The sequence below is a fragment of the Panicum virgatum genome, chromosome 3K (assembly GCF_016808335.1).
Source record: "Panicum virgatum strain AP13 chromosome 3K, P.virgatum_v5, whole genome shotgun sequence".
NCBI lineage: Eukaryota > Viridiplantae > Streptophyta > Magnoliopsida > Poales > Poaceae > Panicum > Panicum virgatum.
In genome coordinates, this window is record NC_053138.1 from 59747938 (window position 1) to 59760215 (window position 12278).

A 12278-nucleotide genomic window follows, 5' to 3' on the forward strand; every position below is an offset into this window, starting at 1 on the left:
GTCACCATCATATTTTAAACACGAAGATGATGGTTTAAACTTTAGAGCTCCCACTGTTTGACGAGATTTTGTGCAACCACTTTGAATACAATTGTATAAATTGCATGAAGCATGTACGGGTTATATGAGAATTTGGAGAAGAAAACAAAGCAATTAACTAAGCACTAGCTGTATGGACTTCCTGTTACGGGAGCTAGCATGTGAAGCCCCAAGCAAATCAAGAGAGCGTGCATGAGCTCCATGCATGCACCTACATGTACGAGAAGCTCATGTATCTACGCATGTAGTGCCGGTGCACGTGTACGAGAACGGCCGTATGCATGGCCGAGCCCGCGAGGCAGCCGGCGCGGCCTAGAAGATTTTAGAAACATCAGACCCCTAAACCCTCTTGCCATAGCAATGACTCGGCTTATTGGCCAGTAACAAAACATGCGAAGTCTGCGCGTATGCGGCCGGGATGGAAATACTCATGCACGCACATCAATCTTAGCTTCTTACTCTTCTCACGTGTGCTGGAAGCTTCCTTGATCACCAGGCCCATGATGCAGAGAGCCCGGATGGGGGTCTCGCTAATTTACGGTTGACCGTAGGGAGCCGCTCCCTACGGTCGATCTCCCGACCGTGTTTTTTTTTCATTTTTAGTATTTTTTTTGTCGTTTTCCGATTTTAGAAATTTTTTTATAAGAGAAATTTTGGAGAGAGAAAATTTTTTGACGAAAAATTTTGGAGACCAAAAAAAATTTCAAGCAAAAAAAAAGGAGAACAGAAAAAAAAATTTCAAGAAAAAAAATTGGAGAGCAGAAAAAATTCAAGAAATTTTTTTGTATCATTAAAAAAATATTTCATCCGAAAAAATCAAAAGGAATTCAAAAAAAATTGTTGAAAAATTTTTGCAAAAAGAAAAAAAACTGGATCTGCGCGGCGGCGGGCGGCGGCGCCTCCTCCCCACCCCGCCGCCTCCCCTCCACGCCGCTGGCCCGGCGCCGCGCCTCCCGTCCATGCCGCCGCCACGCCACGCCTCCCCTCCCCTCCTTGCCGCCGAACCGCCGCGCCTCCCCCCTCCGCCGGCCATGGAGCAGAGGGGGCCCGCCGCGCCTCCCCTCCCCCGCCGCCGGCCACGGAGCAGAGGGGCCCCGCCCGCCTCTCCTCCCCTGCCGCCGGCCATGGAGTAGAGAAAAAGGGGAGGGGGAGGAGGACGGCAGGGAGGAGTAGGCGTGGGGCGCTGCGATGTGGAGAGGAGAGAGGGAGGCCGGCGGCGGCCGGGCTGCTCCGCCGAGCCGATGACCCCGAGGTCGGAGAGAGAGAGGAGGGGAATATGGTGGAGAGCGAGAGAGACGGAGAGAGCGAGACGAGAAATATCTAGGAGGCGCCGGTGGGGAAAAAAGCAAGGGGAGTGAAGGGGCGCGGACGGACCCGGGGTGACCGTAAAGTTTGAAAACTTACGGTCACCCGCAGATTCATCATCGCGCCCGGATGGCGGCCCGTGGTGTTTATCGCAATGTGCCGCTCCGTTTTGCATGCCAAACGGATAAGCAAGCCTGCAGATTTTTCTCAACAAACGAGAGGCGGCGCCGGGTGGGAGGCCAAGGCTGCGCATTGTTTGACATTCTGATCTTCTCTATTTCTAGACTAGGATCACATCTAGTGTACGAATCGAGTACTGGGGTACAAGTTCTAGGTGTAATATCAAGTGATTCATTCTATACCTAGTACAAGAGAGATACAGAGAAAGAGAGATAGGTGGATGAGAGACACAGACCATCCGCGGGAGTGGATACAGAGGAGCCGTTGCTGGTGGGCGCCATCGCGTCGATGGAGCCGAGGATGGAGGCAAGGAAGTCCGGCTCTTCGAGGCGCTGATCCAGCGGCGGCAGTGGACGGCGCAAGTCCCGGCGTCCTTCAGGCCTCCACCGGCACTGGCCGATGACGGGGTTGGCGGAGGAGGACGTCGTGGTCACGGTGGCGGAGCTTCCCGTCGGCCTCGCGCTAACCCTAGATCGGTAGGGACTGTAGGAGAGGGTTGTGGCGGCGGTCAACTTAGGATTGCGTGCCCCGGGCCCTCTCCCTGTTCTTTATAGCGCGGGCGACGGGGGCCCACCAGCCATGTTTGGCTGAACGCCCCCGATCAGGGCGCAAATCAAGGGATTGGCCAGATCTTTGGATCTGGCCGTTGGAGATCAATTCCAACATTCTCCCCCTTGATCTCTCATTGTTCTTATTCTTATTCTGTATCTAAGTTTATCCATCCCATGGCAGATCAGTGTACAGGGCGTGCCTTGTCATGACAATTATTACTGTCAGATTAACAGCCACAATCACCTTTCCGGTCTGAAACAGATTCTTATTCTAGGGCCCTTTTTTTTGTCCAGGAATCATAGGCTTTCCCTTAAACCCATGCCGGCTAAGTGTTCTCTGAACACATTGGGTGGTAGGCCTTTTGTAAGCGGATCCGCTAACATTTTGTTCGTTCTGATATGTTCTAGACAAATAATTTGATCCTGGACTTGCTCCTTAACAACATAAAACTTGATGTCGATGTGTTTGGCAGCACCACTCGACTTGTTGTTATGAGCATAGAATACTGCTGATTCGTTGTCGCAGTATAATTTCAGTGGTTTTTCTATGCTGTCGACCACTTTCAATCCGGGTACGAATTTCTTTAGCCATGTGACCTGCCCCGAGGCCTCATAACATGCCACAAATTCAGCATACATCGTGGAGGACGCTGTAACTGTCTGTTTGGAGCTTTTCCATGATATTGCTCCTTTTGCAAGAGTGAAGATGTATCCAGATGTTGACTTTCTATCATCTGCATCTCCTGCAAAATCTGAATCTGAATATCCTTCTATTTCTAAAGTTTCTGATTTTCTATATGTTAGCATGAGGCCGGTTGTGCCCCTCACATAGCGCAAAGCTTTCTTTACCATTTTCCAGTGCTCTATGCCTGGATTGCTCTGGTATCTGCCAAGTACCCCGGTAACGAAACTTAAGTCAGGGCGTGTGCACACTTGTGCATACTGTAAGCTTCCGACAGCTGAAGCATAAGGCACTGCCTTCATTTGCTCGAGCTCATACTGGTTCTTGGGACACTGATGTTTCCCGAAACTGTCGCCCTTGACTATTGGAGCAGGTGTGGGCTTGCTCGCATGCATACCGTATTTCTTTAATACCTTTTCTAAGTATGCTTTCTGTGATAATCTTAAAACCCCTCTTCTTCTATCTCGGTGAATCTCAATTCCTAAGACGAACGAAGCTTCACATCTTTCATATCAAATTTCGAGGACAAGAATTTCTTTGTCTCCAGTAGTAGATTAACATCACTGCTTGCTAGCAGAATGTCATCCACATACAAGATGAGAAAAATGAATTTTCCGTTCTTGAACTTCGCATAAATACAATTGTCCTCTTCATTTTCTTTAAATCCAAACTTTCTAATTGTTTCATCAAATTTCAAGTACCACTGCCTCGAGGCTTGCTTCAATCCATAAATCGATTTTCTCAAGCGGCATCCTAAATTTTCTTTGCCTTCCATGACAAAACCTTTGGGCTGTGCCATGTAGACATCTTCATACAAATCCCCATTTAGAAATGCCGTTTTTACATCCATCTGATGCAATTCTAAATCATAATGTGCCACTAAGGCCATTATTATTCTGAAAGAGTCTTTACATGAGACCGGAGAGAATGTCTCATTGTAATCTATTCCTTCTCTTTGCGTGAAGCCTTTTGCCACGAGCCGCGCTTTATATCTTTCTATATTCCCTTTGGAGTCACATTTCGTTTTGTAGACCCACTTGCAGCCTACTGTTTTGGCTTCTTTGGGAATTTCTTCTAAGTCCCAAACTTTATTGGTATTCATGGATCTCATTTCATCTTCCATGGCTGCAAACCATTTGGATGAATTGGCGCTTTTCATGGCTTCTTCAAAAGAGGTGGGATCACCCTCATTCTGTATTTCTTCACTATGATAGACTTCATAGTCTTTAGAAATAGTTGGTTTTCTAGTTCTTTGTGACCTTCTCGGGGCCACTGCGAATGGTATTTCTTGCACAGGAGGCTGTTGTTGCTCCCCCTCATCCATGGCAACGGGTTCTACTTGGTCCTGAGAAACAGGGTCCTCATTTCCATTTAATGCCAAGCTAGGAGAACCAACAACAGGTGGTGGCACCACAGTTTCTTGCACTGAGACGTCAGGTAGACTGACAGCAGGTGTTGGCACTCCAGTTTCCTGCTCTATATGTAACACCCCGGGTGTTTGCACAGTAATTAAATAAGTGTCTGCACAGTAATGGTGTAGGTTTGCTTTGCATCATGTGCTTGAAATGCTTAAAAAGGATCTTTTTGTAATTATGAAAGGGTATATGTGTAATTATGATTATATGCAAGGTCCTTTCTGCAGTTGTGTTGAATAGGTTGAGCAATTATAGCTTTAGTGGAGGGTGTTTGTGCAAAATTTCAGTGCTTTTATTGCATGGCATCAAATTTTGCTTGAAGGTCTACATTTGAAGTGAAATTGCTTTGAAAAAGACAAATTTCCTGGAATTCAAAATCCCTTCAACGATTTTAATTTTAGCTCTTGAATCTTTGGCCAAATAAATTTTTGCACAACATCAAAGTTGTAGATCTTGAAATTTTGAACAACTTTCATGTTGGGCACTTTTCCATTTGAGCTTTGGTTTGAAAGTTATCACTGGTTTACAGTTTAGTCCCTGGAACTTTTGGAAATTGCAAAATCGCCCTTATCCCCTTCTTCCCCTCCCTGCTCTGCTTCCCGTCGCCGGCCACCGACAGCGCCGCCGTGGAGCGCCTTCCCGGCTTTCCCGGCCATTACTCCGCCGTGCGCTGGCGCCCACGCGTCGCGGACGAGTTCCTCCCCCTCCTGTTGCCTCGCGCTGGAGCCTCCACCCCTCGCCACGCACCCCCGCCGCGCCCAGAATCTCCCCGACGGCCGCCACCGCGACGCCGCCGTGGAACGGCCGCTGCAGAGCACGCCGCCCTCTTTTAGCGAGCGCTTAAGCACTACTTAAACCCCAGAACTCGATTTCGTGCTTCCCTTCGCTCTCTCATCGCTCCCACGCCGCAGAACGCCGCCGCCGCCCTGCTTGAACCCCGGCGAGCTCCTCCCCACCGCGGAGCCGCCAACCCAGACCCGCTCCACCCCTACATCCCCCACCATTAGCACCGCCTCGACCTCGCGCCGCTCCCAGGCCTTTTCCCCTCGCCCAAACCTCACCAGAGCCATCCCGCCGCCGAGCTCCGAGCCCGCAGGCCGCCGTCCATCGCCGACCGCCCTCCTCTAACCCTCTCCCGACGCGCCAAGTACACCAGGAGGTCCGCCCTGGCCTGCTCTCCGTTTCCCCCAACCCCACCCTCGCCGCCGGCGATCGCCGTCGCCGGTTTTGGCCGGTCAAACCACCGCCCCCTGCTCTGACTCGGCCGGGGACTGGTTTTTTAGAATTAGAGAAAGGCCAGGGGGTTATGTGAATAGACTATGACACATTTGAATAGTGCCACTAAGGACTGCTTTGTAATATTTTTCAGTGAACTTTGAAATTCTAGATCAATTCATAGAAAATTCGTAAAATAGCAAATCTTGATGTTTTGGAATCCTTTTGAAGAGCTCTATGCAGTAGAACCATAATATGTTAGGCTTTAGTTACAAGTTTTTGCTGTATAAATGGTTTTGTGTCACTAGATAAATAAATACTAGATGTTTAGTCTTTTTCTTATCTGATGCTTGAAAGCTGATATTGATATGAAATTTTGGTGGTAGTTTACTCTTGTTACACTAGCTTTGCTATAAAAATTTCATGATCAGTTCTTTGTTGTAGCTATTTATTTTATTTAATCCTTGTTTAGTATACTTTATTTATAATAAATAGTTCCTGTTCTTGTTAAATCCTGAAAATATTCCTGAGTGTTCATCTAGAGTATATTAGCTTGTCCAGGAAGTTTGAGCCTTAGTTCATGGCTAGATCAGGGGCTAAAAATAAATCTTGCTAATCTGTTGTTTGTTTTATTTATTTTCTCAGAGTTATTTCGGCGTAGATAAAATCATGAAAAATTCACAGTAGATAGATCATCCCTGTGTAGATCTCCTGTTAAATTTTGAGCTTCTGTTTTGATCTATTTGGATCTGTGTAATTCTTGCTTGTTCTAGATGTTATCTGAGTAAATGATTTATTGTGTTTAAATGGTTAAATGTCTTGGCATGATTTTTACAGGGTAGATTACTTTGTTCATGTTCTGTTTGGTGTAATTTTGGTAGATTTTATTACTATTTGTACTCTGAGTTGTTGTTTTATTTACAAACCATGATTTACTCGTATAGGAAATCACCACCACTCATTTTATGAAGTTAGTTAACTTCTTTTGTGCTGTTGATCATGATGCCTTGTGTATAATGTTGTTCTTGCATTGCATATAGACACGACTGTCTTATCGGACGGGACGTTCGAGCTAATCCCGGAATCTGACGGAGGTGATCTCGAAGCTCAAGTAAACACTGCGGAACTAACTGAAGCCCCGGACCAAAGTTCGGAAGAGCCTAGGGCTGAAATAGTTAGCAACTACCGAGAAGGCAAGCCCCGGACATAACCTATGCTTCAAATTAATATCATTTACTGTATTACTTACTTGTGCATTTACAGTTCTTAGGATTTGAATTGAAACCCTAGATGCATGATCCTAGGAACCTATGTACTGAACACTAGACTTGAGTTCGAGTAATTGCTAAGCTTATAGGAACGGTAAAAGTCGAGTGATTGCCTGTCACTCGCGAGCTTTATAGGAATTGCTTGTTTACTTTCTGTTATCAATATAAGGACGACGGACGGGGTTGTGTTCGATATCATGTCCTATGTGAGACCCCGTCTGTGTTGATGAACTTGCTAAGGTCGCGGTGTGTGGTAGTGCTGGTTAAGTTTTTGAAAGTACTAGTCACATGCCGTAAATATGGTACGCGGCAAGCCTAGTAGCCGATTGGACCGGGGAGTGGATATACCTCCCACTCTCTCAGTAGGGATAGGTTTTATTATATGTTGCGCAACACTACGGCTTCTAGGGACAAGGTTCGGCCTTGGAGCCCTGTAGTCGGGGAGAGTGGCACTATCCACAAGCCGGAAAGAAAGGTTAACGGTTGTTTGGGAATGACCCGACGGTATTCCAGACGTGTGTGCTAGGTTACCCTTGCAAGGTTGAATTTCGATTCAGAATCGTCCGCCTCTCACGATGAAATGAGACTGCTTGATCTCTTTGCCACACAGAGTAATAAGAGCAACAATATTCTTATTAATCTTGATGTTTGCTTAGAAGTTCCACCATGATTGGATAGTAGATGCTTACTTAGAATGGTTAATCAACTAGAATCTTGAAGCTAAAACCTGAAAGTAAGGACATACTCTGTATTGCTTTTCAGCAAAAGAAAACCAGAGCCTCACAAACCTTGCATAGTCTAGCTATAGTGAGCTACTTATACCCGTTGACGGTTAAGTCTTGCTGAGTATTAGAATACTCAGCCTTGCTGTTGAAAACCCCTTTTTCAGGTATGACTTTTGAGGATCAGATCGCTAGCTTGACCTATCCTTGCTCATTGCCTCCTGGCTGGTCCGTAGAATGGGATACGTCTTCGGCCGGCAATGACTGTGACGAGTGATACCATGCTTGGGCTAGCTTGGTATACTTTTGCGACGTGTTGTAGTCATCGTGTTTCATCTTCCGCTGTTTAAACTCTGAACTTATAATCCTAGCTTGTATAACTGTTATTTAAGTTGGCTTTGTAATAATGTTTTCAACTGGTTTGTAATCATTACTATGCCTGTGTTGTAAAAATTGTGGTTGTAATATCTCTGGACTCGCCTTCGTGCGGGGTATGCTTGTTCGATCCGAGAATCGGTGGTTGTATCGGGACGTTACCCGACAGACCAAAAATTGTTCCGTTTGAAGTGCGTTTAAGCTAATGTTGCCTTTATGGTGATGGCCTGCGCACTTGAGCCGGGATAATTTAGGCGGTTCTGCCACACTATCGGTGCCACAACCACAGGTAACGAGAAATAAGGCTCTTGAATCATCGGAGTGGGAATGTATACCCGCTTCTCCTCAAGGTCGATTTTTCTGGCTACTATGCTCCCCCTGATCATCTGATCTTCTAAGAAGGCAGCGTGTCTTGTTTCTACAAACTTCGTGTGTCTGTCGGGACAATAAAAGCGATATCCCTTAGACTTTTCTGGATAGCCAATAAAATGGCAACTGACTGTCTTGGGATCTAGCTTCCCAATGTTTGGATTAAACACTTTGGCCTCAGCTGGACAGCCCCATACGCGAAAATGATTAAGCGAGGGTTCTCTTCCTGTCCATAGTTCGTACGGTGTTTTTGGCACCGATTTACTTGGCACCCGATTAAGAATGTAAATGGCGGTTTTTAACGCCTCCATCCACAAATTAATCGGTAACGTGGAGTAGCTCATCATACTTCTGACCATATCCATCAGGGTACGGTTTCTTCTTTCTGCTACTCCGTTCTGCTGAGGCTCGCCCGGTGTAGAATACTGGGCAACTATGCCATTTTCCATAAGGAACCTTGCAAAAGGTCCTGGAACTTGGCCATAGGGGGTGTGTCGACCGTAGTACTCTCCCCCACGATCGGATCTGACTATCTTAATCTTTAAATCATGTTGGTTTTCTACTTCTGCTTTGAATATTTTGAATTTATCCAATGCTTCTGATCGTTCTTTAATTGGATAAATGTAGCCATAACGCGAGTAATCGTCTGTAAATGTTATGAAAGAAACATAACCATCTACAGTAGTGACAGGGAATGGTCCACATATATCTGTGTGAATTATTTCTAGAATTCCCGCACTTCGTTTGGCACCTTTCTTTATGTTCTTAACGAATTTTCCTTTAATGCAATCAATACATTGTTCTAAATCTGAAAATTCTAACGGTGGAAGAATTGATGCTGTCACTAAGCGCTCTATTCTCCCCCTCGAAATATGGCCTAAACGACAGTGCCATAATTTCGACAAAATTGTATTAATTCGTTTGCGTTTCTTAGTAACATTCTCATATGAGGAGGCATTTTTATTCTCAGAACATACTGCATTCACATTCTCAGATAATGAAAGCAAATATAATTTGTCTTGTCGGAAGGCAAGACCAACACATTCTGAATTAACTTGTATCTTACACTTGCCATCACCAAAATGACAAGCAATAGCGTCATCATCTAATTTAGACACACTTATTAAGTTTCGTTGCAAAGACGGTACATAAAGAACATCTCTCAAACAAAGTACAAAGCCACTATGTAATTCTAAATGAAATTCTGCAATGGCTTCGACTTCAGCTTCTACACCGTTTGCAACTTTAATTCTTCTTGCGCCTCTTGGCAGGGTCCTCCTCATACTTGATCCCTGTAAAGAATTAGCAACATGAGTAGTTGCACCAGAATCAATCCACCAAGTGGATTTGTCATAACTTAAATACAGGGATTCATCTACAAAAGTAATGGTGTCCTCACCCTTTCTTAACAACTCTTTCAGGAATTCTGGGCAGTCCCTCTTGTAGTGCCCTCTCTTTTTGCACTTCAGGCACTGGTCTTGTTCAACTGGAAAATTTTCCCAGTCTTTCTGTGGAGGTGGTCTGGAAGGACCACTCTCATGCTGATTCTTGCCAGGTGGGAAAGGTCTCTTGTTATGCTGGAAGTTCTTATTCTGAAAATTCTTTTTCTTGTGTTGAACTTGAAAAGCAAGCTCACCACCATTGGAGTTCTTAAGGCGATCTTCTTCTTGAACACACATGCCAATCAGCTTGTCAATGCCCCAATCTTCTGGAAAAGCGTTATAGTTGACATGAAATGCCTCAAACGCCTTTGGTAGTGACTTGAAGACCAGCTGAACAATGAACTTTTCTGGCAAAGGCATGTCTATTGTCTTAAGCTTGTTGGCCATGTGGCTCATTTCTAAGATATGTTCTCTGATGCCACTGCCAGTGTATTTCTTGGTGATAAGCTGCTCAGCAAGAATAGCAGCATAAGCCTTGGAAGAACCAGTAAACTGACTCTTCACCTTTGCTAAATATTCTGAAGCGGTGTCACAATCTGGGATCGCCATCTTGATGGCATCTGAAGTGGAACCCTTCATGACCATAAGACACTTGCGGTTGGAATCATTCCAACGTGTCTTGTCAGCATCATATCTGGTCATAGCAGAGTCATAATTCTTCTCTCGGATAGCCCAAGCAGCAGCTTCTTCATTCTGTGCCCGTACGGGCTTTTCTGGTTCTTGTGGAGCTGGCGTTGTGATGGCCAAATCTATATTGGCCATCGCCAGAGCTATCTCCAATTTCTGGTACCATTTCCCATAGTTGTTGCCATCCAGTTCAGGAATGGCATTCACATAAGTCATAGCATTGGAGCCTGAAATTTGAATCCAAAATTTGTGAGGACAACAATAAATGCATGTATCAATTTAACGTTGGTCAAAATTAAAACATGCAATAATCTGTACATTAAATCTAAATCACCGTTGGGCAGAAAAAGATATAATGTATACAAAATTCTGAATAAAATTATAATATTGCAATATCAACTTTGGTCAGAAATTACAACATTATAATATACTGAAAATTCTGAGAAATAAAATTCCATAGGCCTCTATATTAATTATCTCGTTGGTTCAAAATAATATAGAGACAAAATAAATTCTTTGCAGCGGAAACATGTAAAATTCTAAATATTCAGAAGCATAATTCTTGTAAATTTCTGTTCTAAAAAAAATAATACACGTTGGTGCATTTGTTTGCAGAGATTCAAATTCTAAACAAATTCAACCAGAATTCATATTCAAATTGCTTCTGAAATAAAAGAAAAACCAAAACTGGAACTGTTCATGCGGCCCGTGGCCTTTTTCGACCCACGGTCGCGCGCGCCCCCGGCGCCTGGGCCCTTGGCCCAACAGCGGACGAACGGGCCGCCGAAACGGCCCACGTGCGCCCCCTGCCTGGGCCTCAATCGGCCCGTTTGCCGGCCTGCAGATGCAAACCGTCGGATCGGATCCGACGGCTGCCCGGCCTTCTCGCCGGATCAAAACCGGCGTCGGCGACGGGGCGCCCAAACCCTAGCGCCATTTCTTTTCTCCTCCCCCTTCTGTCTCGCGAGGAGCGGCGGCGCCGGTTTCGGCCGGCTCGAGGGAGGTCGGCAGCACGGCGGCGCCCCCCGCCGGTCCCCTCGCCGGCGCGCACGCTCAACCGAGTGGGAGCGCGCCGCCGTCGAGCGGACTGGTGGTGGTGCACGGGCCGTGTGCCGGTTCTGCTTGGCAGACGCGGCCCCGCGCGCGGATGTGCGACGTTGAGCGGCTGCGGCCGGTTCTGCACCTTACGCGGGCGAGCCAACGGCGGCCGAGGAGGTAAGTCCCCCCCGGTTGGGTTCTTGATTCATCCGCGGGAGTTTTTCTTGGGTCTAGGGTTAGGGTTCTTGGGTTCTTGGTCGATTCGAGATCGATCTGTGTTCTGGTTCATCGATTCGTGACCGATTTAAGATCATTCATCTCCTTCTCTGTTCTGGAATCGTTGATCTGAGGATTCTTACCCCAAAAACTTCGATCTACAACTAGATCGGCGAATGATACCAATGTTTAACATTCTGATCTTCTCTATTTCTAGACTAGGATCACATCTAGTGTACGAATCGAGTACTGGGGTACAAGTTCTAGGTGTAATATCAAGTGATTCATTCTATACCTAGTACAAGAGAGATACAGAGAAAGAGAGATAGGTGGATGAGAGACACAGACCATCCGCGGGAGTGGATGCAGAGGAGCCGTTGCCGGTGGGCGCCATCGCGTCGATGGAGCCGAGGATGGAGGCGAGGAAGTCCGGCTCTTCGAGGCGCTGATCCAGCGGCGGCAGTGGACGGCGCAAGTCCCGGCGTCCTTCAGGCCTCCACCGGTACTGGCCGATGACGGGGTTGGCGGAGGAGGACGTCGTGGTCGCGGTGGCGGAGCTTCCCGTCGGCCTCGCGCTAACCCTAGATCGGTAGGGACTGTAGGAGAGGGTTGTGGCGGCGGTCAACTTAGGATTGCGTGCCCCGGGCCCTCTCCCTGTTCTTTATAGCGCGGGCGACGGGGGCCCACCAGCCATGTTTGGCTGAACGCCCCCGATCAGGGCGCAAATCAAGGGATTGGCCAGATCTTTGGATCTGGCCGTTGGAGATCAATTCCAACACGCATCACCCTAATCCCTCTCTATATAAAGGCCCATGCGTCTCTGGTTCAAGGGGT

At 46.6% G+C, this 12278-nt stretch overlaps 1 protein-coding gene across 1 annotated transcript; it reads right to left on the minus strand.

Moving 5' to 3' along the window:
* Window positions 1-9116: 9116 nt before the first annotated feature.
* Window positions 9117-11930, minus strand: LOC120699979. The gene is made up of 3 exons (XM_039984101.1): window positions 11793-11930; window positions 9521-10417; window positions 9117-9413 (listed from the first exon to the last, which is right to left on the minus strand). Exons 1-3 carry the CDS (start codon window positions 11836-11838, stop codon window positions 9367-9369), a joined length of 990 nt encoding a protein of 329 aa, XP_039840035.1. The 5' UTR covers window positions 11839-11930; the 3' UTR covers window positions 9117-9366.
* Window positions 11931-12278: the final 348 nt, after the last annotated feature.

Excerpts from the sequence above, each read along its gene's own strand:
- LOC120699979 (XM_039984101.1), bottom strand. The coding sequence starts at position 11,838 with ATGGCGCCCACCGGCAACGGCTCCTCTGCATCCACTCCCGCGGATG. Across the intron at positions 10,418-11,792 it reads TGCATCCACTCCCGCGGATG|GCTCCAATGCTATGACTTAT; the intron begins GTCTGTGTCTCT and ends TTCAAATTTCAG. Across the intron at positions 9,414-9,520 it reads GAAAGAGTTGTTAAGAAAGG|GGATCAAGTATGAGGAGGAC; the intron begins GTGAGGACACCA and ends AATTCTTTACAG.